Source organism: Polypterus senegalus, chromosome 2 (genome assembly GCF_016835505.1).
Source record: "Polypterus senegalus isolate Bchr_013 chromosome 2, ASM1683550v1, whole genome shotgun sequence".
Lineage (NCBI taxonomy): Eukaryota > Metazoa > Chordata > Cladistia > Polypteriformes > Polypteridae > Polypterus > Polypterus senegalus.
The window spans coordinates 161,486,348-161,509,509 of record NC_053155.1 but is presented as its reverse complement, the minus strand read 5'-3'; the positions used below and the strand labels follow the sequence as shown (position 1 = coordinate 161,509,509).

Sequence of the window (23,162 nt, the reverse complement as noted above, 5' to 3'; positions counted from 1 at the left end):
CTAGGAAATGTTCCCATCTTGTGCTTTTTCCCATTATTGCCATATTACTATTATTAATATTGAACATGTATATAGAGAAAATGTGTGTTTTATTTTATGTGTATGCCAGGAAGGACGGTAAAGCCTAGGATGAATCTCAGTGTTGATGATCGAAAAGTGACAGCAGATGCCTACTTTGGGTAGCATGACAGGTAAAGGACTGGGAAACGTTAAATGTGTCAGTGACTAAGACTGTGTAACTGGAAAATGGGTTAGGACAAAAGCTCAGTCTTTTCATAATTCTATTTATATAAATAATTTATTCTGCTGTGCTGCAGTTCTGATGACTTCTTATTTACTGATCCCGCGCCAGCCTTTGATAAGATGCATTCACAATACACTGATGTTGCTGGGAAAGTCAGGAGTCTTATGAAGTTTGGGCCCAGATGTGGTTATCCAGCTGCTTCTTCTTGCCAGTACTTGAGTGATTTTTATGTCCACCTCCGGATGAATTCCCAAAATTTCTTTAATTTTGTCATATTAACACAGAAGACCCAAGGCTCCCAAAAATTGAAGTCGAAGGCACTGATTTTGTTTTGAAGACAGTTGTAAATGAACTCAATTAGTAACAAAATCTAGTCACTACGAAAACAGAATGAAAAACTGTAGCCCTCCAGGATTGGCGATGGCCACCCCTGGTATATACTGCGTATAGGTAGTATTTGTATTTAAAAAATATAAAAAAGCTCTCTTTATAGCTCTCTCAGATTACTACAGTGTATTCTAAAATAATAGCAATAATAAAAGTCCTCGGGTGCCATTTAGAACAGTGGCTAATTTAACAAATGGGAATTCAGATCTACAGTGCAAAATACCAACAGATATTAGCAGTACAGACTTTATGAACTTCTTTAGTGAGAAAATTAAAAATATATATCCCGGATCTCAGCATCACAGTGCAAACCACATACTAGCCTGGCAGACCCTGTCTCACATTACATTCAACACTTTAGAAATTTTAATCCTGTAACAGAGCAGGAAGTCTTGATTTTAATTTCTAAAATGACACCTACTACTTGTTCCCTAGATCTGATGCCCACAAAACTAGTAAAAAGTGCAATGGATGTTCTTGCAGCACCTATTCTTAACATTATTAATAGTTCATTATTGCATGGCACAGTACCTGATGCATTAAAGTGTCAGTCATCAAACCATTATTTAAAAAGTCAGACCTAGATCCACATATACATAGATATACAGTATATGTAGATAGATACAGTATACAGTACTTAATAAATATAGACCCATTTCAGATTTACCCCTTCTCTCTAAAATACTTGAAAAAGTAGTCACCGAACAGCTTCAGTCAAACCTTATGGATTACAATTTCTTTGAGAAAATCCAGTCTGGCTTCTGCACTGGTCATAGTACAGAAACGACACTAATGTGTGTTGTAAACGACATTCTGATATCCTCTGATGTAGGAAACTCCACTGTAATTATGTTGTTAGACTTAAGTGCAGCATTTGACACCATTGACCATTCTATTTTACTGCACAGGCTAGAAATGATGTTGGGCTTACAGGCACTGTGCTCGCTTGGTTTAGTTCTTATTTATCAAATATTTACCAGTATGTACAGAGATGTGCGGACAGCACTCCATTATACACAGAAGTTCAAAATGGTGTCCCGCAGGACTCAGTACTCGGACCTTGACTGTTTTCACTTTACATGCTTCTACTTGGATCTATCATTAGGAAACTTACTGTTAATTTTCACTCGCATGCAGATGACACCCAGTTATACCTTTCATTTAGATCAAATGAAGTTTCTCAGATGTTGTCATTAATTAGTTGTGTTAGAGAATTAAAAAAGTGGATGGATGAGAACTACTTGTCTTTAAATACAGATAAAACAGAGATGTCAATTGGAGGGAATGACGCTGATCACAACAATATTTGCCATCATTTAACTCAGTTGGAATCAACATTAATTTTACTCAATCAGCCCGCTATCTAGGAGTTATCTTTGACTCTAGCATGTCATTTAAAGTGCACAATACAATTTTGTCTTAATCATGTTTCTTCCATCTTAAAAATGTTGGGAAATTAAGGCATTTTCTAAATAAGCAGGATTCTGAGAAATTGATTCATGCATTTGTTTCTAGTAGGATTGACTACTGCAATGCTGTGTTCAATGGATGTTCAAACTGTTCTTTATACAGCCTCCAGTTAATCCAAAATGCTGCTGCACAAATTACAAGAACAGGAAAATACAAACACATTACTCCAGTTCTTAAATCTTTACACTGGCTCCCAGTTAAGTTTAGGGCAGATTTCAAAATCCTCCTTTTATTAACATATAAAGCAATAAATGGCCAAGGTCTGGCTTACTTAACTGAACTTATCATGACTTACAAACCAGAGCACACATTAAGATCTCAAGATGCCGGTCTGCTTAGGATTCCAAGGATTAATAAAACAACAGTTGGAGGTCGAGCTTTTAGTTACAGAGCCCCTAAACTGTGGAATGGTCTGCCTGCTACTATAAGAGATGCCCCTTCGGTCTCAGCTTTCAAATCCTGGCTTAAGACTCACTACTTCAATTTAGCATATCCTGGACTAGAGCTGCTGATTAACTGTATAGACTGCATCTCTGTTGTTGGTCATTAGCACTAAAACATAAGTAATATGTTATAATTTGTTACAAACTCTCATCTCTGTACTCAAATGTGGCACTCTGTGCCTCTGCCCAAGTTGTTTTACCTGCGAAAGGTAAAGTCATCCCTGATGGAGGATCACAGGAATCGTCGGGTAGAAGCGTCTTTTCATCGGGTTGGCTGGCCCAGCACTAACTCAGCTGTGGAATGGCTAATAGGGGGAGGTGGCTTGATGGGCGAGGTCTACAGGACTCTTATTATGTAATCTCACCTAGTGTTGAATTCTGTCCTATACTTATATTTCTACTACACTATTGTATTGAGGATTACTTGCGTTCTGTTGTGTATTGTATTGCCCCCCTTTTTTGACATCCACTCCATGTCCAACCTACCTTGAAAGGGGTCTCTTTTTGAACTGCCTTTCCCAAGGTTTCTTCCATTTTCTTTCCCTACAAGGGTTTTTTTGGGAGTTTTTCCTTGTCTTCTTATAGAGTCAAAGCTAGGGGGCTGTCAAAAAGGCAGGGCCTGCTAAAGCCCATTGCAGCACTTCTTGTGTGATTTTGGCCTATAGAAAAATAAATTGTATTGTATTGTATTTAAGAGTGATTCTTACTACATGCTGGAACTAATAATTAAGCATGAGGTACGATATATAAAACATCAATTTTTTTCTAGGGTTAATACATTTTTCTGGAATTTATATAAGGTGTAATAGAGGCTTTGAAGAACAAACAATTCAAATTTATCATTATTCTGATATTTTGCTTAGTACATTATTTTTACTACATCATGAGGAATCCATTGTCTCCACTTCATTTCTCCACGGTCAGCTTCAATGTGTTGCTCCATTACCATGACACAATAGCCTACTGCTTGGGGCGCAGTCGTGAAAGCCAAAAAACCTTCAAAACTGCAATCAGGTCGGCCGCAGCTTGCACACTGTATGTGGGAGAAGCAAAAGAATCCCAAAATAAGAGGGAAAAAAAAATGTCCAAACTCGTCTTCAATTGATCAATTTTATTTAACCAGTAATGAATATAACGTCAAGTTTTTATTTGTAATATCGGAGCTATAATTCATGGATTAAACAAAATCATTAAACGTTACACAACTTATAAATCTCTATATTAATATTTTTCTATTAAGGTGTTTTTAATTTTTTTAAAGAATTTTTTTTACTCTTGTACATGTGAAACAAAGAGAGGCATTTTGGCTTAATTTCACTTAAATGTAGTAATGAGTTTTTTTTGTCTATGCAGAAAATTTTGAAAAACTGATTAGGTTAATAACTGAATATCATAAGGTATCTCAGAGATAAAAAACGACTTTAAAGTAAGGGCAAAAATGAATACTGAACAGTTACAGAAGTTTCACCAAATCAATTTTGTCAACTGAAAAAGCTTCCCTTTGTTAAACAAAAATGTGTCTCAAACTAATTTTACTTTACCTAAAAATAGATGTCAAAGAAGGCTTTATATTTACAAAATGTAACATTTTTCATGACAAACTTGTTAGAGTCATGTTTTTCTTAAAATTTGTCATTACTTTTTTTATGGAATATAAATCAAAATGCCTTTCATTTCATATCCTAAGCCACTACATTTATAGCAATGACCTACCTACTCTTGACTATTAAGATAAAACGCAACTTTAGTACGCTTAGATGTCAATTTCAGATCCACACTGGAGTCAGGTGAAGGCTTGGTGTGCAGTTCGTTTTAAAACAATACTTCTTTAAAATTAATGGTACAGTACTAGGAAAAGTGATCCAATTAAGAAAAATGATCTTGCATTAACAGTATAGTCACAGTTTTAAAAAAAAATGGGAAAAACATACAGATTCAGTGTAATTATTGTGTTACAAAACCTCTTTAAAATATATACACATGTATTTTGTAAGAATAACTTATTTACAGTCATTGTAATTTCCAATTAGTACAGTTTATCCTTAGTTACAACTGGATATATTTTATATTTACATTTTTTATAGTGCAAGTGCATGGTATCTTTCAGAATCAAGGCGGAAGATGCTTCATAGTGTTGTTGCCTTACTACCTCAGAGTTAGTTACCCAAATAACTGTACTTTCAAAACTCAGGTTACATTATCACTTTTGTATAATTTACATCTGTTTACAGAGGAACTTAGCCTCAGCAGATTGTACATTTGTTGTACATTGCTGAAAAAAATCCAAAAAGCAATAATAAGATACAGTTTGATGTGCAGCACTTCATCCAAAAAATCACCAACAGCTTTCAAGAAGAGGAACTCCATGGAAATGAGCATTAGACAAGATAAAAAAAATGTATATGATTAAGGAGAAGCCTGTATTTAGATCATTTAATTTTTGAAGGCTCCACATTTACTGGCCCTGGAAATGAACTCTTTTAGTAAACAGCCATCAAACTGCCAGAATGTCTCAGTCTGAGTGACTTCAGTCAAGTGATTGACACAAAATTTGAAGCAGAATTCTTCTAAATCCTAGAGAGAGAGAGCATTCAGTTTAATAATGTAAACAGAAAGAAAAGCACATTACATATTAAACACACTACGCACAGAAATTTCAGAGATTTGTACACAATAACATTTTGCCTAAGTCCAAGTTCTATCTTGGTCTCATCAGACCAGAGAATCTTATTTCTCATCATCTCAGAGTCCTTCAGGTGTCTTTTAGCAAACTCCAAGATAGAACTTTTTGGCCTTAATTCTAAGCGGTATGTGTGGAGACAACCAGGCACTGCTCATCACTTGTCCAATACAGTCCCCACAGTGAAGCATGGCGGTGGCAGCATCATGCTGTGGGGGTGTTTTTCAGCTGCAGGGACAGGACGACTGGTTGCACTCGCAGGAAAGATGAATGCGGCCAAGTACAGGGATATCCTGGACAAAAACCTTCTCCAGAGTGCTAAGGACCTCAGACTGGGCCGAAGGTTTACCTTCCAACAAGACAATGACCCTAAGCACACAGCTAAAATAACGAAGGAGTGGCTTCACAACAACTCTGTGACTGTTCTTGAATGGCCCAGCCAGAGCCCTGACTTAAACCCAATTGAGCATCTCTGGAGAGACCTAAAAATGGCTGTCTACCAACGTTTACCATCCAACCTGACAGAACTGGAGAGGATCTGCAAGAGGGAATGGCAAAGGATCCCCAAATCCAGGTGTGAAAAATTTGTTGCATGTTTCCCAAGAAGACTCATGGCTGTATTAGCTCAAAAGGGTGCTTCTACTAAATATTGAGCAAAGGGTCTGAATACTTAGGACCATGTGATATTTCAGTTTTTCTTTTATAATAAATCTGCAACAATTTCAAAAATTCTTTTTTTTGTCTGTCAATATGGGATGCTGTGTGTACATTAATAAGGAAAAAAAAATAATTTAAATGATTTTAGCAAATGGCTGTAATATAACAAAGAGTGAAAAATTGAAGGGGGTCTGAATAATTTCCGTACCCACTGTAATTCACAATTTTACATTTGTATAAATTGCGTTATTAAGATAGGACAAGAAGGCACTTTTAAACTTCTAAAAAAATCAAAAGCAGTAATAAGACACTTTTAAACCCAGAGTACAGTAATCCCTCCTCGATCGCGGGGGTTGCATTCCAGAACCCCCTGCGATAGACGAAAATCCGCGAAGTAGAAACCATATGTTTGTGTAGTTATTTTTATATATTTTAAGCCCTTATAAACTCTCCCACACTGTTAACATTATTAGAGCCCTCTAGACATGAAATAACACCCTTTAGTCAAAAGTTTAAACTGTGCTCCATGACAAGACAGAGATGACAGTTCTTTCTCACAATTAAAGATTGCAAAGAATGCAAATAGATCTTCTTCTCTTCAGGAGCAGAGAATTTCAGAGGGAGAGAGAGAGCTCGCGCTCGCAAAGAAAAGCAAACAATCAAAAAATCAATACTTGTGCTTTTAAGTTTGCCGCGGCATTTTTTAGAGGTGCGTTAGTATCTTCTAAGCAAACAGCCACTGTGCAAACAGCCCCTCTGCTCACATCTCCTCCGTCAGGCGCAGAGAACGTCAGAGAGAGAGAACGAGATTAAAGCAACAATCAAAAATCAATACGTGTGCTTTTGTGCTTTTAAATATGCCGAGCACCGCAATAAAGCGGCATTTTTTTAGAGGAGCGTCAGTGTCTTTTAAGCAAACAGCCTCTGTGCAAACAGCCCCTCCATCAGGTGCAGAGAATGTCAGAGAGGGTGAGAGAGAGGCAGAGACAAGCAAACAATCAAGCTCCGCGCGGGATGCATATCTTATAGCATTGAGGAGTTTTAGTTAATATGTAATACATGCTCTGATTGGGTAGCTTCTAAGCCATCCGCCAATAGCGTCCCTTGTATGAAATCAACTGGGCAAACAAACTGAGGAAGCGTGTAGCATAAATTAAAAGACCCATTGTCCGCAGAAATCCGCGAACCAGCGAAAAATCCGTGATATATATTTAGATGTGCTTACATTTAAAATCCGCGATAGAGTGAAACCGCGAAAGTCGAAGCGCGATATAGCGAGGGATTACTGTATTTCTAATAATGATACAATGCAAAACCATTTTTAAAAATCCGTTTCATTTGAAGCAGTCTATAAAACAGGGTCTCATATCAATGACTGTTGAGAAAGGTTGAGTGCAATCCCCTTCCCTTGTCTCAAATCATTTCTGCAACTCTATTCTATCACAAAACCTTCAGTCTCTCATTTTGTGACTTCAGCACTCATTTATGCTACTTTAAATGAAATCACTAATCATTACCAGTTAGTCACCAAAACACCTAAATATCCATTTGTTAAACCTAATCAAGTTTTCAATTTATTATTTTCCACGTCGTATGGTACAAAATTAGTTGGTTGTGTCAGTTAAGTTTATTCTTTAGGATTGTAAAATTGCATAACTATGCACTTAATTAAGGCAAATAGTTGACAACTGAAGAGTTATATCCATTAATTTATCCATCCATGCATCCATTAATCAAACCTGCTATATCCTAACTACAGGGTCACGGGGTCCATTAATCTAGGACAGTAAAAATATTCTTATGGTAGAAATACAAGTTTGAATACAAAAAAAATGCATGTTTTTGTAAACAGAATAATCCTGTGAAGTGTATGAAAATTATTTGCAACTTCAGACCACATTGCTACTACCATTTAGAGGTATAGTATTTGAAATTTAATAGGCTGTAGATCTGTAGTACTGGTGTGTTGTACCGTTTTAGCCATTATGAATGTAGCCATTATGTATGTAACAGGCAAGATGTAACAGGTTGGAGATCAAATGGAGCATGACTACATCTTCAGATAATTTCATCTACATAGTATGTATGTATTGAAAAACCTCTGCAAGCATCTTCATGACCATTTGGAAATAAAACAAATACCTCTGCCTCATAGCGGACTGCAGCTGAGAGCAGTGAAAAGGCGTTTTCAACCGTGATTCCTCTTTTAATGATGCGCTGACATAATTTCTTTAGCCTGTTCTCGCAGTATGATGTTGCCAGGTCCAGTAAGCCTGTGAATTAGTGATGAATTATTAAATTACCACTAGACCTACAAAAAATACTGAAAGTTAAATATTAAAAAAACATCAACATCATATTGCTGTTTAGAGTACTGCTCTCCCCCTCTTTTCATTGTACGTAGGAAGTACTTTTCACAAAAAAGATGCTGAATAATACAGGGAAAAAAGATTATAATTATAAAAGCAAACATAAATAAGGAACAGCTAGTAATGACATATAAATACTAAACAGTTAAACAATGCTAAAAGGAAAAGGTAAGTTAGAACCTCTCTGCTCAAGTGGGTCAGTTGTAGTGCACCTGGGATTGTTCACTATCTGTGAATCAAGACCAGCCAAGATATAATGATATGCAGGTATGCAAATGATCAAATAAATCCTTGCTTATATACGGAGGATGTTATCACTCGCCAAAGTAAATCATTAGAACAGAGGCAGCCTTTAAGTACTGATCCTGACATATGAAAGTTTGTTGTGTGGTCCATGACGATGTCAGCTGTATTCAAAAAAGCCACCATGTGCCTACTAATACCACTTCAAAGACAGAAGAGTCTACTGATGTATCATCCTTTACAGCAGAGGTGGCACAATGTGCCTATTTAAAGATCACAAAGTGCTTATCCTATCGAGACGAAATACGAATATAATTTAACATTGGTTTCTGGGCCCTCCATTCATTTTACAAACTCAAATAAATGAGTGGAATCGGTGACCAAATTCAAAAGCTGTTCTACTGGTGAATTATCAACACCATTATAAAATACAGGAATAATGACCATTGCCTCTATTATTTTATCATTAATTTGTGTACTGTAGAATCCATCATCACCAATTTCCATAAATTGTTTACAGTATCATTACACCTGACAAACAAAAAAGCAAAATACTAATTTGCCATAATCATAAAGGCAAAGGGGTTAAAAAGTAATTAAAGCAAGATTTTTAACCCTTAACAGCTGAAGCCAAAAAATACCACCCAATAACAAGAGAATTAAAACCAGTTATTTAGCCCCGAGTTAAATTTGTGATGTGGGAAAACAACCCAGCAATTTAACATTATGCTTGGTAATGATAGGCTTTAGTAATGACATTTATGTGCTTTATTCTTCCCAGTGTTTGCAGATTGTATCACAAAAAAAGATGTATTAGATTTACAACCTACAAAAAGTGTACCATTAAACATGACGGTGGAAGTAAACAGTTTTTGCATTGTCTTCAATGAGCAAACGGACATACAAAATAACACTGCAGACTACAGTAAAAACACAAGACTGCAAATTAGTTAAAACTAACATTCTCCTCATCAGGCTGAGATAAGCTTAAAGGTTAGAGGTGCCAAGTTATACGGGTCAAAAACATTTACATGCTCAAGAGCAAGAAAATCATTAGCAACTAGTAAAATCTCTATATGAAATTTAAAATATTGATATCAAAATTTTACAAACTTGATACCCAAGTTTAAATACCTAATATCAAGTTTTAAACTGACAACATTTTTGTTTTTTGATGTGTGTTCTTACCCTTGTCCTTATACTAATTGACACCTTTTAATATAGTTCCATTATCCTGGCAAGTCTACTACAAAAATTGCAAATTAAATTGTACCCACACAGAAACAGCACATTAAGTATAAATGCATGGGTATGATGCGATCTACAGAAATTAGCTGTCAGATTTTACTGTCTGAATATTTTAGTGGAGATGTACATTGTGTACCAGAGAAACCTGAAGTAAAATAATTTAAGTTGTTGTTTTCTAAAATGTACACAAGACTGCATGGAAACTTCCAAATTAGAAAAAAGCTTATTTTCCGGAATTTTACTATAGTTTATATGATCATTAAAATATCAACACCTATCACCAGTTTGGTACTGATAGTTTATTTTCAGGGTTCCATGAGCCTTAAATAACTTTTGCAGTGAAATGCTTCAGAAACAATGAAATAGTGCATTGTTTTTTGAACATATAAACTGATTGATGCCAGTAGCTATTCCTTTAAGGCTGCACTGCGATGTGATCATTTTAAATGACTAGTTTGAGTAACGCAATGGGTAGCACTGCTGCCTAGCAGTAAGGAGACCTGGGTTCGCTTCCTGGGTCCTCCCTGCGTGGAGTTTGCATGTTCTCCCCGTGTTTGCGTGGGTTCCTCCGTGTACTCCGGTTTCCTCCCACAGTCCAAAGACATGCAGGTTAGGTGCATTGATGATTCTAAATTGTCCCTAGTGTGTGCTTGGTGTGTGGGTATGTGTGAGTGTGTGCGTCCTGCCTGGGGTTTGTTTCCTGCCTTGCGTCCTGTGTTGGCTGGGATTGGCTTCAGCAGAACCTTGTGACCCTGTAGTTAGGATATAGTGGGTTGGATAATGGATGGATGGATGGTCGCAATTGCTCTTCATGCAAACTCCAAAGGTTGTATTTGATTTTTAAAGTTCAAAGTATCTGATTTGAAATTTCAAAATGGTGACATCAAAAATTCAACAGCTTGATAGCAAATTTCAAAAAGCTGATTACAAATGTCTTTGACTGCAAATGAAAACTGGCATTTGCACAAAACCCCTCATTTTGGTCCGTTTGTCAGAAATTTTTCATTGTCAGGATACTAGGACAATTCAGTTTTCCTACTAAAAGATTAGAGATTTTTTTTTTTAAGTCATAAACATATTTGTAAAAACACAGCAATCTGGAGTGGCTATCTCCTGGCAAGTGACAATGTTTACGTAAGTGTGTTGTTAAAATCAAACATTTGTAAATGGCATGTATTTCTTGAATATGGCTATTTAAAAAGTGGTTAGTTTGACTTTACAGCATGCGGTTTCTATAAAAATTCATTAATATCAATATTTTAGTCTTTTGAAAAGTATGTTGCACAATTTCAATTTTCCACGTTTTGTGTTTAAAAGGCTAACTAACTACCAATCTAACATATCAGTGAAAAGTAGTGCAGCTCAAAATCACTTCACTGCTGATCTCGTAATGCTGCGTTTATAGGATAGCACAGTAAAAAAACACAACAGTTTTTAACAATGCAAAATAAGGGTTGGGGTGGACGTTACTAGAAAATGGCCTGAGCATGCTAAGAGTAAACTTAAAAACTTTTTTGGGAAAGGTCTTAAACACTTTTCTATTAAATAACTACCAGCTGGTGTAAATTTGGAAGCCTACTAATGGAGCATGAAGAATAGCCGGGATCTGCTTTGCTCTGTTCCCCACTTACAGTCTTTGCTCTTTTATTAATTCTGCTGAGGAAAACAGATATTTAAAAGATCTGGCTGTAATGAACGTTTTCCAAACGGCTTCTTTCATCTGTTCATACTGGAGTGCAAGTGTTGAATATTAAAAGAAAACAACCTAAATGTATTTTAAAAATCTGGGTGCCCTACACATTTAAAAATTACTAAAACAGATTTATTATATTATGTGTGTACCATTTACACTAGTAACCACGAATGCAATCACAAATAGAATTGGACAAATTGTTTTGACCGCATATGTGAAATGTGACATTAAAATTATATATATAAATTAAAAATTTATATATATATATATATATATATATATATATATATATATACACACACACACACACACATATACTGGTGCCGGTCATAAAATTAGAATATCATGACAAAGTTGATTTATTTCAGTAATACCATTCGAAAAGTGAAACTTGTATATTAGATTCATTCATTACATACAGACTGCTGTATTTCAAATGTTTATTTCTTTTAACTTTGATGATTATAACTGAAAACTAATGAAAGTCCCAAATTCAGTATCTCGGAAAATTAGAATATAAATTAAGACCAATGCAAAAAAAGGATTTTTAAAAATGTTGGCCAACTGAAAGGTATGAACATGAACAGTATGAGCATGTACAGCACTCAATATTTAGTTGGGGCTCCTTTGGTCTGGATTACTGCAGCAATGTGGTGTGGCATGGAGTCAATCAATTGTGGCACTGCTCAGGTGTTATGAGAGCCCATGTTGCTTTGATAGTGGCCATCAGCTCTTCTGAATTGTTGGGTCTGGCGTATTGCATCTTCCTCTTCACAATACCCAATAGATTTTCTGTGGGGTTAAGGTCAGGCGAGTTTGCTGGCCAATCAAGAACAGGGATACCATGGTCTTTAAACCAGGTAATGGTAGTTTTGGCACTTTGTGCAGGTGCCAGATCCTGTTGGAAAATAAAATCTGCATCTCCATAAAGTTTGTATGCAGCAGGAAGCATGAAGTGCTGTAAAACTTCCTGGTAAACGGCTGCGTTGACCTTGGACCTCAGAAAACACAATGGACCAACACCAGCAGATGACATGGCACCCCAAACCATCACTGACTGTGGAAACTTTACACTGGACCTCAAGCAATGTGGATTCTGTGCCTCTCCTCTCTTCCTCCAGACTCTGGGACCTTGATTTCCAAAGGAAATGCTAAATTTACTTTTATCAGAGAACATAACTTTGGACCACACAGCAGCAGTCCAATCGAGACGCTTCTGATGCTGTCTCTTGTTCAAGAGTGGCTAGATTTGGTCTCGTCCGATGCGAGAGATGGACGTCTGAAGTGGAGCTCCGCTAGCAGCGGTGTTATTTTTCATATTATTTGCTTATTATCCTGAGATATCTTGTATTTATTCAACCTGAGAGGGACTGCTACAGTATATGTAAGCACATATAAACATGGCCAACAAGAAGGGGGGTCCGAAAGAATCGAAGACTAAAGCTACATCCAAGCTACGATCAGCAAGCCCTAGCTCGAGATACGGCCTCTCAGAGACAGACCTGGATCAGATGGGCGAAAGTACAGACTCCTCGGGACCACGGTCCGCTACATCGTCGCCGGCTGAGAGCGAAAAGGGGAGCGAGGGTACAATTGTGAGTGCAGATCTGGATAGCTCGCCGATCGGAGAAGATCACCTGAAGCTGGAAGGGGCCTTGAAGTCCGCGGCTTCAATTACGCAACTACGCAAGCCGGGAGCAGCAGGGACACCAGCTTCAGCAGAGCCTGCTGCTTCATCTTCGGTATAAAAAAGCACAATTGAACTATCTGAACTGAAGGTGCTGCTCGCTGAGCTCACGCAAGATATAAAGAAAAGCGAGAAGGCTAATGAGAAAGCAACGGCAAAGGCACTTGAGAGACTGAAACAGGATTTGAAACAGGAGATGGAAAGGCTGCGTCAAGAGGTGCAATTTGAGCGACAGGTGCTGGGTAAAATTGAAGAGCGCATTCAGGAAAACTCGGTTAGACTGAGCACGCTTACTGATCAATTGGAGGATCTCAAGGAGACATTCACGTATCGGATTGAAATGGCCGAAAAGGCAGCTGCCAGTGCCGAGGAAAAGCAGTTAATGTCAGCTCCGAATGCAAAAAACTCTGAGACAGACTGGCTGCTTTGGAAGATGGGAGTAGAAGGTATAATGTCAGAATTGAAGGTCTGCCTGAGAATCGAGAAAGTTCAAACCCTGTGAAATTCGCAGCTGAACTTTTTTCCAAAATAATCGGGGAGGACTTTAAAGCAGAATCTGAGATAGCAGCGGCTTACAGCACGCGGATCAAACAACGTTAGACCCCGATCAAGATCTTTTATAGTTCGTTTTGAACGATTAGCATTTAAGCTAGAGGTGATGGCACTCCTCAAAAAAGGAAGATATTACATATGAAAATAACCACATTCGTATCTTCCTGACTTCTCTCCAGCAACAGCTACTAAACGCGCAGCCTTCTATAACATTAAACAGCGGTTACGGCAAGCCAGCGTCAAATACAGCCTCTTGTATCCGGCAAAACTGAAAGTGGAATGGCAGGGTCAATTCTATGTCTTCGCTAGCAAGGAAGAAGCAGAGAAAGAATTAAGAAAGCTGATCCCTGGACTATTCTGATACATAATAGTGAGTCATGGCGTTAATGATATAGCAATGATTAACAATCTACTGTCTGATCTGTTTGTTTTAAAATACGGGTTTTTATCAGAATATATTCTCATTATTACTTAGTATTACTAGGGCTATCTGTTTATGTTTTATTGTGCTTAATTAATCCTTTTTTTTTTTTCTTTTCTAATTATTTTATCTTTACCCTAAACAAGACTGTTCAATATCATACCCTTGGTTTATTGTTATTGCTATTACTGCATTAAGACATTTTATGCTTATTCTGGACACATTTTTAACACCATCCCCCGGGTTTATTATCTGGGTGTATTATCTTAATGCACTAAAATTGCTGAAGACTATATATATATATATTTTGTGCAAAATTCTTTTTTTTTTTTTTCTCTTTTAAAGACTATATTGGTAACAGATATCTCTATCTTTTAACCCTAAAGCGCTGCATGGGGCTTGTTTTGCTTTGGACGTACTCTATCTCTGGGTATGTCAGAGGACTGGGACTATGTGAAGTGGGTTTTAGCCTCACTTGGGGAGGCAAAGAGGGAGGGTGGGGGGTTAAAGGGGAGAGAAAGAGAGCAGGCCTGATCTATACCTAATCTATCCTCACAATCTTTATAATTATTACTACCAACATAATAATAAGCTATATGGCAACAACTCTAGGGAAATAGGAAATTAAGACCAAAGATGTCTCACTTCCAGTTAAGACTATAAAATGACATCAAAAACTCAGAATCAGTGTCTCCATGATGGGACAGTTAACTTCGTAAGCTGGAATGTTAAAGGCCTGAATCACGAATTAAAGAGAAAGAAAGTACTCTCTCACCTAACAGGTCTAAATGCTAAAATAGTATTTTTACAGGAAACCCACTTACTAAGCAAGGATCAGTTCCGCTGCAAAAAGACTGGACTGGCCAAATGTTCCATTCTAGTTTTACAAAGAAAACTAGAGGTGTGGGAATTCTAATACATAGAACAGTACCATTTGTAGCATCAGATGTAGTATTGGATCCTGAAGGGAGATATGTAATGGTCATGGGAGACTTATCTAACTGTAAAATGATTTTGATAAATGTTTATGCACCTAATGTTGATGATAAGGAATTTATACAAAATTTATTTGCATCCATTCCCAATCTGAACACTCATAAAGTTATAATGGCTGGGGACCTTAATTGTGTTTTAAATCCACTTTTAGATAGGACTTCCTCCACAGGGGGAACAGTATCTAACACTGCAAAGATAATTACAAAGTTTATAACTGATCACAACTTATCAGATCCCTGGAGGTTTTTAAACCCAAATTCAAGAACATATTCTTTCTACTCACCAGTACATCATTGCTACTCAAGGATTGATTACTTTTTATAGACAATAACTTCTTGCCTAAGATTAAATCTTGCAAATACGATGCTATTGTTATTTCTGACCATGCACCTATGATCTTGGAGTTAAAATTACTAAGCCCCACACACTCACCACGCAGATGGCCTCAACCCGCTTCTATTAGCTGACGAGAATTGTACGGAATTTATATCCAAACAAATCAAATTCTTTCTAGAGACAAATACATCCCCCGAGATCTCTGCAGGAATTCTCTGGGAAACTCTTAAGGCCTTCTTAAGAGGACAGATTATCTCATATCTTTCCCACAGAAATAAATCCAAAGCCAAGAAAGTAGCAGAGATAAAAAGCGAAATTACTAAAATAGATGAAGAACACGCCAGACTACCAAGCGAGACTCTATACATAGGAGGACACAAAAATATAATGCACACTTTCAGAGACTACTATAAATCCCTATATACTACTGAGTTTAAAGAAGACAATACACAATCTAATGCATTTCTGGATACATTACAGATACCACAAATAGACGCTATTAGTGTGGAGGAACTTGATAAACCGTGTTATCAGAATTACTAGATGCTATAAAGTCACTCCAAGGCGGAAAAGCAGCAGGCCCTGATGGCTACCCTGCAGAGTTTTACAAGAAATTCTCCGCTCAGCTAGCTCCCCTCCTATTAGCAACATTTACAGAAGCCAGAGATAACCAATCTCTCCACAAACCTTTCGCCAAGCACTAATCACTGTCTTTCCAAAACAAAATAAGGACTTATTACAATGTGCATCATACAGACCAATTTCACTTCTGAATAATGACGTTAAAATACTCTCTAAAATCATAGCCAGAAGGATGGAGAAAGTGCTCCCCTCTGTAATATCACAAGACCAAACTGGATTTATTAGGGGCCGACACTTATCTTCAAATCTTCGACGCCTGTTTAATGTAATATACTCACCAACTAAACCAAACACCCCAGAAATATTATTATCATTGGATGCAGAAAAAGCATTCACATGATTGAATGGAAATACCTTTTTACTACATTGGAGAAGTTTGGGTTTGGCCCGAACATTTGTGCATGGATTAAATTACTATATACTAACCCAGAAGCTTCAGTTTGCATCAACAACATTTGCTCAGACTACTTTAAACTAGAACGTGGCACTAGACAAGGATGCCCTTGTCACCACTGCTGTTTGCATTGCCATTGAACCACTGGCAATACATTGTCGAAATACTGATCAGATAAAGGGGATTAGCAGAGAAGGACTGGAACAGAAAATCTCATTATATGCAGATGACATGGTACTGTATATATCGGACCCAGAAAATTCTGTGCCTGCAGTCTTAGCAGCACTCACAGAATTTCAAAAGATCTCTGGTCTCAGAATTAATCTGAATAAAAGTGTACTCTTTCCAGTGAATTCTCAAGCATATAATATTAGATTAGACACCCTACCTTTTATCATTGCAGAACAGTTTAAATACCTCGGGGTAAACATCACAAGTAAACATAAAGCTCTTTATCAACAAAATTTCGCCGTCTGCATGGAAAAAATTAAACAAGACTTGCATAGATGGTCAACCCTTCATCTCACACTAGCTGGAAGAATTAACACTGTTAAGATGAATATTCTTCCTAAGCTCCTTTTTATTTCAAAACATCCCAATATACATTAATAAATCATTCTTTAAGCAATTAGATTCAACAATAACCTCATTTATTTGGAATTCAAAACATCCACGCATCAAAAGAGCGACCCTACAAAGACAAAAGGCAGAAGGTGGCATGGCTCTACCTAACTTCCAGTTTTATTACTGGGCAGCAAATATACAGGCGATAAGAACCTGGACACAAATAGAAGAACATACACAGGCTTGGACCGCAATAGAAGTAAAATCCTGCAGTACTTCTTTGTACTGTGCTCCAATAATAAACACGCTATCGGCAATACACTAATAACCCAATTGTGCTCCACTCACTTAGAATCTGGAACCAATGTAGAAAGCATTTTAAGACGGAGAAGCTTCTATCTGTGGCACCTCTGCAAGAGAACCACCTCTTTCAACCTTCACAAACATATGCAGTTTTAATATCTGGAAAAATTTGGAATTAACTTGCTTAGAGATCTTTATATAGACAACATCTTTGCATCCTATGAACAATTACATTCCAAATTTAACATTCCAGCTACACATTTCTTTCACTATCTTCAAATCAGGAACTTTGTTAAACAGAACCTTCCAGATTTTCCTCATCTTGCACCCTCATCCATGCTGGAAAAATTATTGCTCAATTTCAAGGAGTTAGACTCCATCTCTACAATATATAAAATCCTTTTACAATCCCTCCCTTTCAAAGATCCAAGAGGACACTGGGAAAAAGATCTCTCAATTAATATATCAGAAAAGGAGTGGAAAGTAGCAATGCAGAGAATTCACTCAAGCTCCATATGCGCAAAGCATACAATTATACAACTCAAAATTATATATCGAGCACATCTGTCTCGACTAAAACTCTCCAAAATGTTTCCAGGACATGATCCAACCTGCGAACGTTGCAACCAAGTCCCAGCCTCAACAGGTCACATGTTCTGGGCCTGCACCAAATTAACATTATTCTGGACAAAAATTTTTAATTACCTGTCAGACAGCCTTGGACTCACAATCCCTCCTAACCCATTAACAGCTGTGTTTGGGGTTCTTCCAGAGAGGTTTAAAGTGGAGAAAGACAAACAAATTGTGATTGCATTCACTACACTGTTGGCAAGCAGACTTATTCTGATAAACTGGAAGAATCCAAACTCTCCTCTTTTAAGTCAGTGGGAAACCGATGTGTTATATTATTTGAAATTGGAAAAATCAAATACTCAGTTAGAGGATCTGTACAGACTTTTTCAAAACATGGCAGGATCTAATCAGTAATATTTTAAAATAAGTTCATAAAGCACAGAGAATTTTTTTTTATTTTTTTTAAATTAGGTATGTTTACAAGCCTTAAATTTAACGTTATTTGGCTCTCTCTCTCTCTCAGGGGTGGGGATCGATCTGTTCTTAACTCAATTTTTCTTTTTGTAAAATCTTGATTGCTTTGTATGGATTGTAATAAAATTAATAAAAAAAAAAAAAAAAAAAGAGTGGCTTGACACAAGGAATGCGACAGCTGAAACCCATGTCTTGCATATGTCTGTGCGTGGTGGTTCTTGAAGCACTGACTCCAGCTGCAGTCCACTCTTTGTGAATCTCCCCCACAGTTTTGAATGGGTTTTGTTTCACAATCCTCTCCAGGGTGTGGTTATCCCTATTGCTTGTACACTTTTTTCTACCACATCTTGTCCTTCCCTTCGCCTCTCTATTAATGTGCTTGGACACAGAGCTCTGTAAACAGCCATCCTCTTTAGCAATGACCTTTTGTGTCTTGCCCTCCTTGTGCAAGGTGTCAATGGTCGTCTTTTGGACAGCTGTCAAGTCAGCAGTCTTCTCCATGATTGTGTAGCCTACAGAACTAGACTGAGAGACCATTTAAAGGCTTTTGCAGGTGTTTTGAGTTAGTTAGCTGATTAGAGTGTGGTACCAGGTGTCTTCAATATTGAACCTTTTCACAATATTCTAATTTTCCGAGATACTGAATTTGGGACTTTCATTAGTTGTCAGTTATAATCATCAAAATTCAAAGAAATAAACATTAGTCTGTGTGTATTGAATGAATCTAATATACAAGTTTCACTTTTTGAATAGAATTACTGAAATGAAATCAACTTTGTCATGATATTCTAATTTTATGACCGGCACCTGTATGTGTGTATGTGTGTGTGTGTATATATGTAGTACCTTGCATAACTTAATGACCTTTATTGGCACAATGACAATTCAATACATTAATGGACACTACAGTATTTGGATTTAATAATCTTCATGTGGGAAAAGGCTGACTCGAATAAATAAGTAGAGCCGAATAATGCAGTCAAGGAGCTTTTGAATTCAGCCGAGTGAAAAATGACAGCTGTCCGATTAACTGCGATTTTAGTTCCCTCTCCTTTCTCTTTCTCACACCGCTTTTCGGAAGGAAGTCAGTTTCGTAGTTTTTATGAGCAGTTCGAAAGTGCCTTTTCACATTTTCCTTCTTTGGAATAGCAATAATAGATTGACAGATCACACAAACGCATTTCGATTGTGACATTGTGAGAGAAAAAAAATCCTCTTCTAATTCCACATTAAGCCCATATCCTACCCAAACAATTTTTTTAAATCCCTTCTTTAGTCGATATAATTTGTAAGGCTAACTAGATCACTTAGATAGCCGGAGTTTTGCAGTAGCTTGCACATTTGATCGTCCATGCAGGATGATCAGTGTGTTAGAAGAAAGGAGATCTCAGACTGGCCGCCCTGAATGTCAATCAAGTGGCAAATGCCATAGGGAAGATATATGATAGACTAATGTTTAAAAAAAAAAAAATTTTTTTGAATGCAATGCGATCTACCTGCACTACCTTTTTGCGATCTACCGGTCGATCGTGATCGACGCATTGGGCACCCCGCATTACATAAAAAGTGAACAACTGGCAAAAATAAATGCAAAGGTTTGAGAGACACAGTGTAACAAATTGGGCACTGCAGGTGTCAGAATTGTACAATGTGAGGTTCTCACCTATAGCATCTTCAGGAGGCAGATCCACATTGTCAGTATAAAGATATTCCAGGAAAGCTCTGTACACAGGGTAGGAAAACTGATTAATTTCTATTACTTCTTTCAGATCTTCATTCCAATGAGACTGAAACATGGACCGAAAATGTTCACATCTGAAAAAGTTAACATGAATAATTTTACAATCGTTGATAGATGAAAGGAGAATAGTCTGTTATAAAATGTAAGCTTTTCAGAATATCAAAAAAATTTTTGAATGCCTAATTCTCTTTGGTGTGCACCTCACCTCTTTAGCTGGGTTTGCTTATTCATACCTTAATTTGTAAACCAAGAATTGGGCTTTTCCTTAATGACCTTAGCCAAGCTTTACTTAGTTTCAAGCTCTTCCAAGAAATACTTGATCAAGATAATTTGTGTACTTGTTTATATGACTCCAAAACATGGAAAAAGGATTATATGTCAATGAATATCAAAATATTCCCATGTGAGATGGGAGCTGCACAACTGTATTGTAAATACTTTGGTTTGTAATGCTTCTTAAATAAACAACTTAAAACATAAAATCAGAACAATTATTTTCAAAAGCAAATGATTGTGTAGGTCAAACATTACCTGATTTTTAAGACTGCTTTGTGAACATGAATGTATTTTCCATCCACACTAAATTTTAAATCTGATGTTTCAGGATTGTCAAACTCCTTTTTCAGTGACTGGGCTATTGTCATAAAGTCATCATGCTCTGAAGTGAAAGAAACAGAAAAAACTGGCACAAAATTGAAGAGGAAAAAAAAAAAAAAACAACCTTAACTACAATTTGGGAATTAAGTTAGCTAGAAAACACAATAGCTTGTTTTGTCAATTCTGCAGATTATTTTCAATCATTAGAGCTTGAAAACAACGGAACATAAAACTGAACAGTGTATTATACCAAATGATTCAAACAGTGATGACTTAAAATGACAACCAAAAACAAGCCTCGGCTTAAGGATGTGTTGCATTCTGTGCCATGTGATAAATCAATTAATTCAATTAGCTAATTAGTAGCATTAATACTTTTTTATGATAGGTTGTTTGCAGATACATTTGAAAATGTTATTACTTTTACAGTAGTCAAACAGATGTACAGTATATCTTGGACTATCTGAACTTGTCATTTCATAAAAAGGAACTATAAAGAACTGTAGCAATTCACATCTGCCAAAAGTTCAGTTAGTTTTGGACATGCCTTATCTGCATCAAATATGGTAATTTTGATCAAACTGTAGTGGTAGCAGTTTATTTAAAATTGTGGAACTGAATTTAGAAAAAACATCCTTAGTACATTCTAAATTATTGCACACATCAAGTCTCTAATTTAAAGGCAATGACGCAATATTTATTTAGCTAATCTGCAATATTATTGGAGTCTACATATGTTTAATTTCATTTAAACACATTCATTTGGCAAAGGCATGGAAAATGACCCTTTTAAGGCACACATGGTCATTGGCAGCCATTGCTAATTTTGTCAGTTTCAAGCACAGTTCAGGAATTAGTTAACTAATTATATATCTATTTGATTTTTTTGCATGTCATTTATTCATTATTATCCTCATCTATTTCTAATGTGTTTTCCTTTATTGTAACTATTTGGTTTGATATCATGTAAAGCACTTTGAGTTACATCCTGTGTATGAAAAATGAGCTATAGAAATAAATGTTGGTGTTGTTATAGTGGTGAAAAGGACTCTAAAATGATGCATAACAATACAAACACATACACTGTAAACAAGCTATTTTAGGAATGTTAATGTGAAAACACAAACAACAAAAACACTGGGTGAATATGCATGTTCAAAATGTTCACCTCTTACCTAAATTTCCTATACTTTGAATTTAAAAGTGTCAATGACATATGAAAACTAAAATAATCAATAATAATATGGCAACATACTAGAAAGTTTTAAGCTTCAAGTGAGATCTAAGTTAAGTAGTCCATTACCTATGGACAACATGCGCCACATATTTGCTGGTGTGGCAAAGCAGGCAAAGACATCATCAGTGCATGAAAAGTGAGAAAGATGGGGCAAAACAATAGACTGGCCTCGACACTGCCCCCACATATACACCTGTCCATTCTGAGTTTTTGCAGCAGATGTATGACTAGAGTGGCACGCTGCAATTTCCACAATCCTGCCAGAAAACAAAGAAAACCAATAATAAAAAGAGAAGTGAAATGGTACTTTTGTTAATAAGTGACATTATTCGCAAGTTTTACAGAGAGGTAAAAACTAAACATTTAAACATATAAGAAAATCCTTTGAACAACTGTTTCTAAATTGTATTCCAAATAAACAACCGTAAAAAAAAATAAGAAAAATACTTGTTTTATTTAGAACAGCATAAAAAATATGTAGGTTTCTAGTACAATTTATTCTAACATCAGCTGCAATGACTTTATGCATTTTTAATAATACTGCATTTTTTGCAGAATTTATGCTTGAAGTACCTGACAATGAAATGACTTGGTCATCAAAACAGTCATGGTCAGATATTTAGTTCTAAATAAAGCAAATTCGAACTTCACATTCTTATTAATTATAGTTGAACTTCAAATGAATCTATTCTGATGCAACTGAGGAGGCGATTGCTTGTATGTATTTAAACTCTTCCAACTCATTTCCTGGTGAAATGTTTTAGAATGCCTTGGCATTTAACAATAACATTGTTCAATCTCATTTGATTGCATCTAAAGTTACTCTGACACAAATTGGTAAAAAAATAAGACCTCAAACCCAGGCAAAACTCATTTGTGCATATTTTGGGAAGAGAAGAACAAAACTCGAGACCAGATTCACAAATGTTATGAAAATACAGGGGTGCTCTCAGGTTCATCAAAGGCCCTTCAGCAAGTCCATTTCATCTGTTTCACCTCTTAATTATACACCCAACTTCAGATTATACTAAACTGGAGTCTGAAACCACAGGAATTCAGATTAATCACATTCTCTGCCATATAATTCAGCTAGACACCCAATGGATGGGCAATAAATACTGTTCTAAGATAAGAGTACCACCTTAACAGTGCAACAGTTGGGTACCTGTCATTTACCTTAAGCAATTACACATATAAGACAAACTTTTCAA

The 23,162-nt window shown here is 36.5% G+C and overlaps 1 protein-coding gene across 2 annotated transcripts in view; it reads right to left on the bottom strand.

Moving 5' to 3' along the window:
* Positions 1-3,640: 3,640 nt before the first annotated feature.
* Positions 3,641-23,162, bottom strand: part of rcbtb1 (regulator of chromosome condensation (RCC1) and BTB (POZ) domain containing protein 1) — a 51,323-nt gene continuing 31,801 nt past the window's right edge. The window contains exons 8-12 of one of the 2 annotated variants that reach the window (XM_039744896.1): positions 22,018-22,208; positions 20,649-20,799; positions 20,040-20,191; positions 8,024-8,154; positions 3,641-5,118 (exon numbers count right to left, since the gene is read on the bottom strand). In XM_039744896.1, coding sequence (XP_039600830.1) covers positions 4,978-5,118; positions 8,024-8,154; positions 20,040-20,191; positions 20,649-20,799; positions 22,018-22,208 — 766 coding nt within the window. In that variant the 3' untranslated portion in view covers positions 3,641-4,977. The remainder of the gene's footprint in view (positions 5,119-8,023; positions 8,155-20,039; positions 20,192-20,648; positions 20,800-22,017; positions 22,209-23,162) is intronic. The other variant, XM_039744897.1, reaches the window with a different exon arrangement.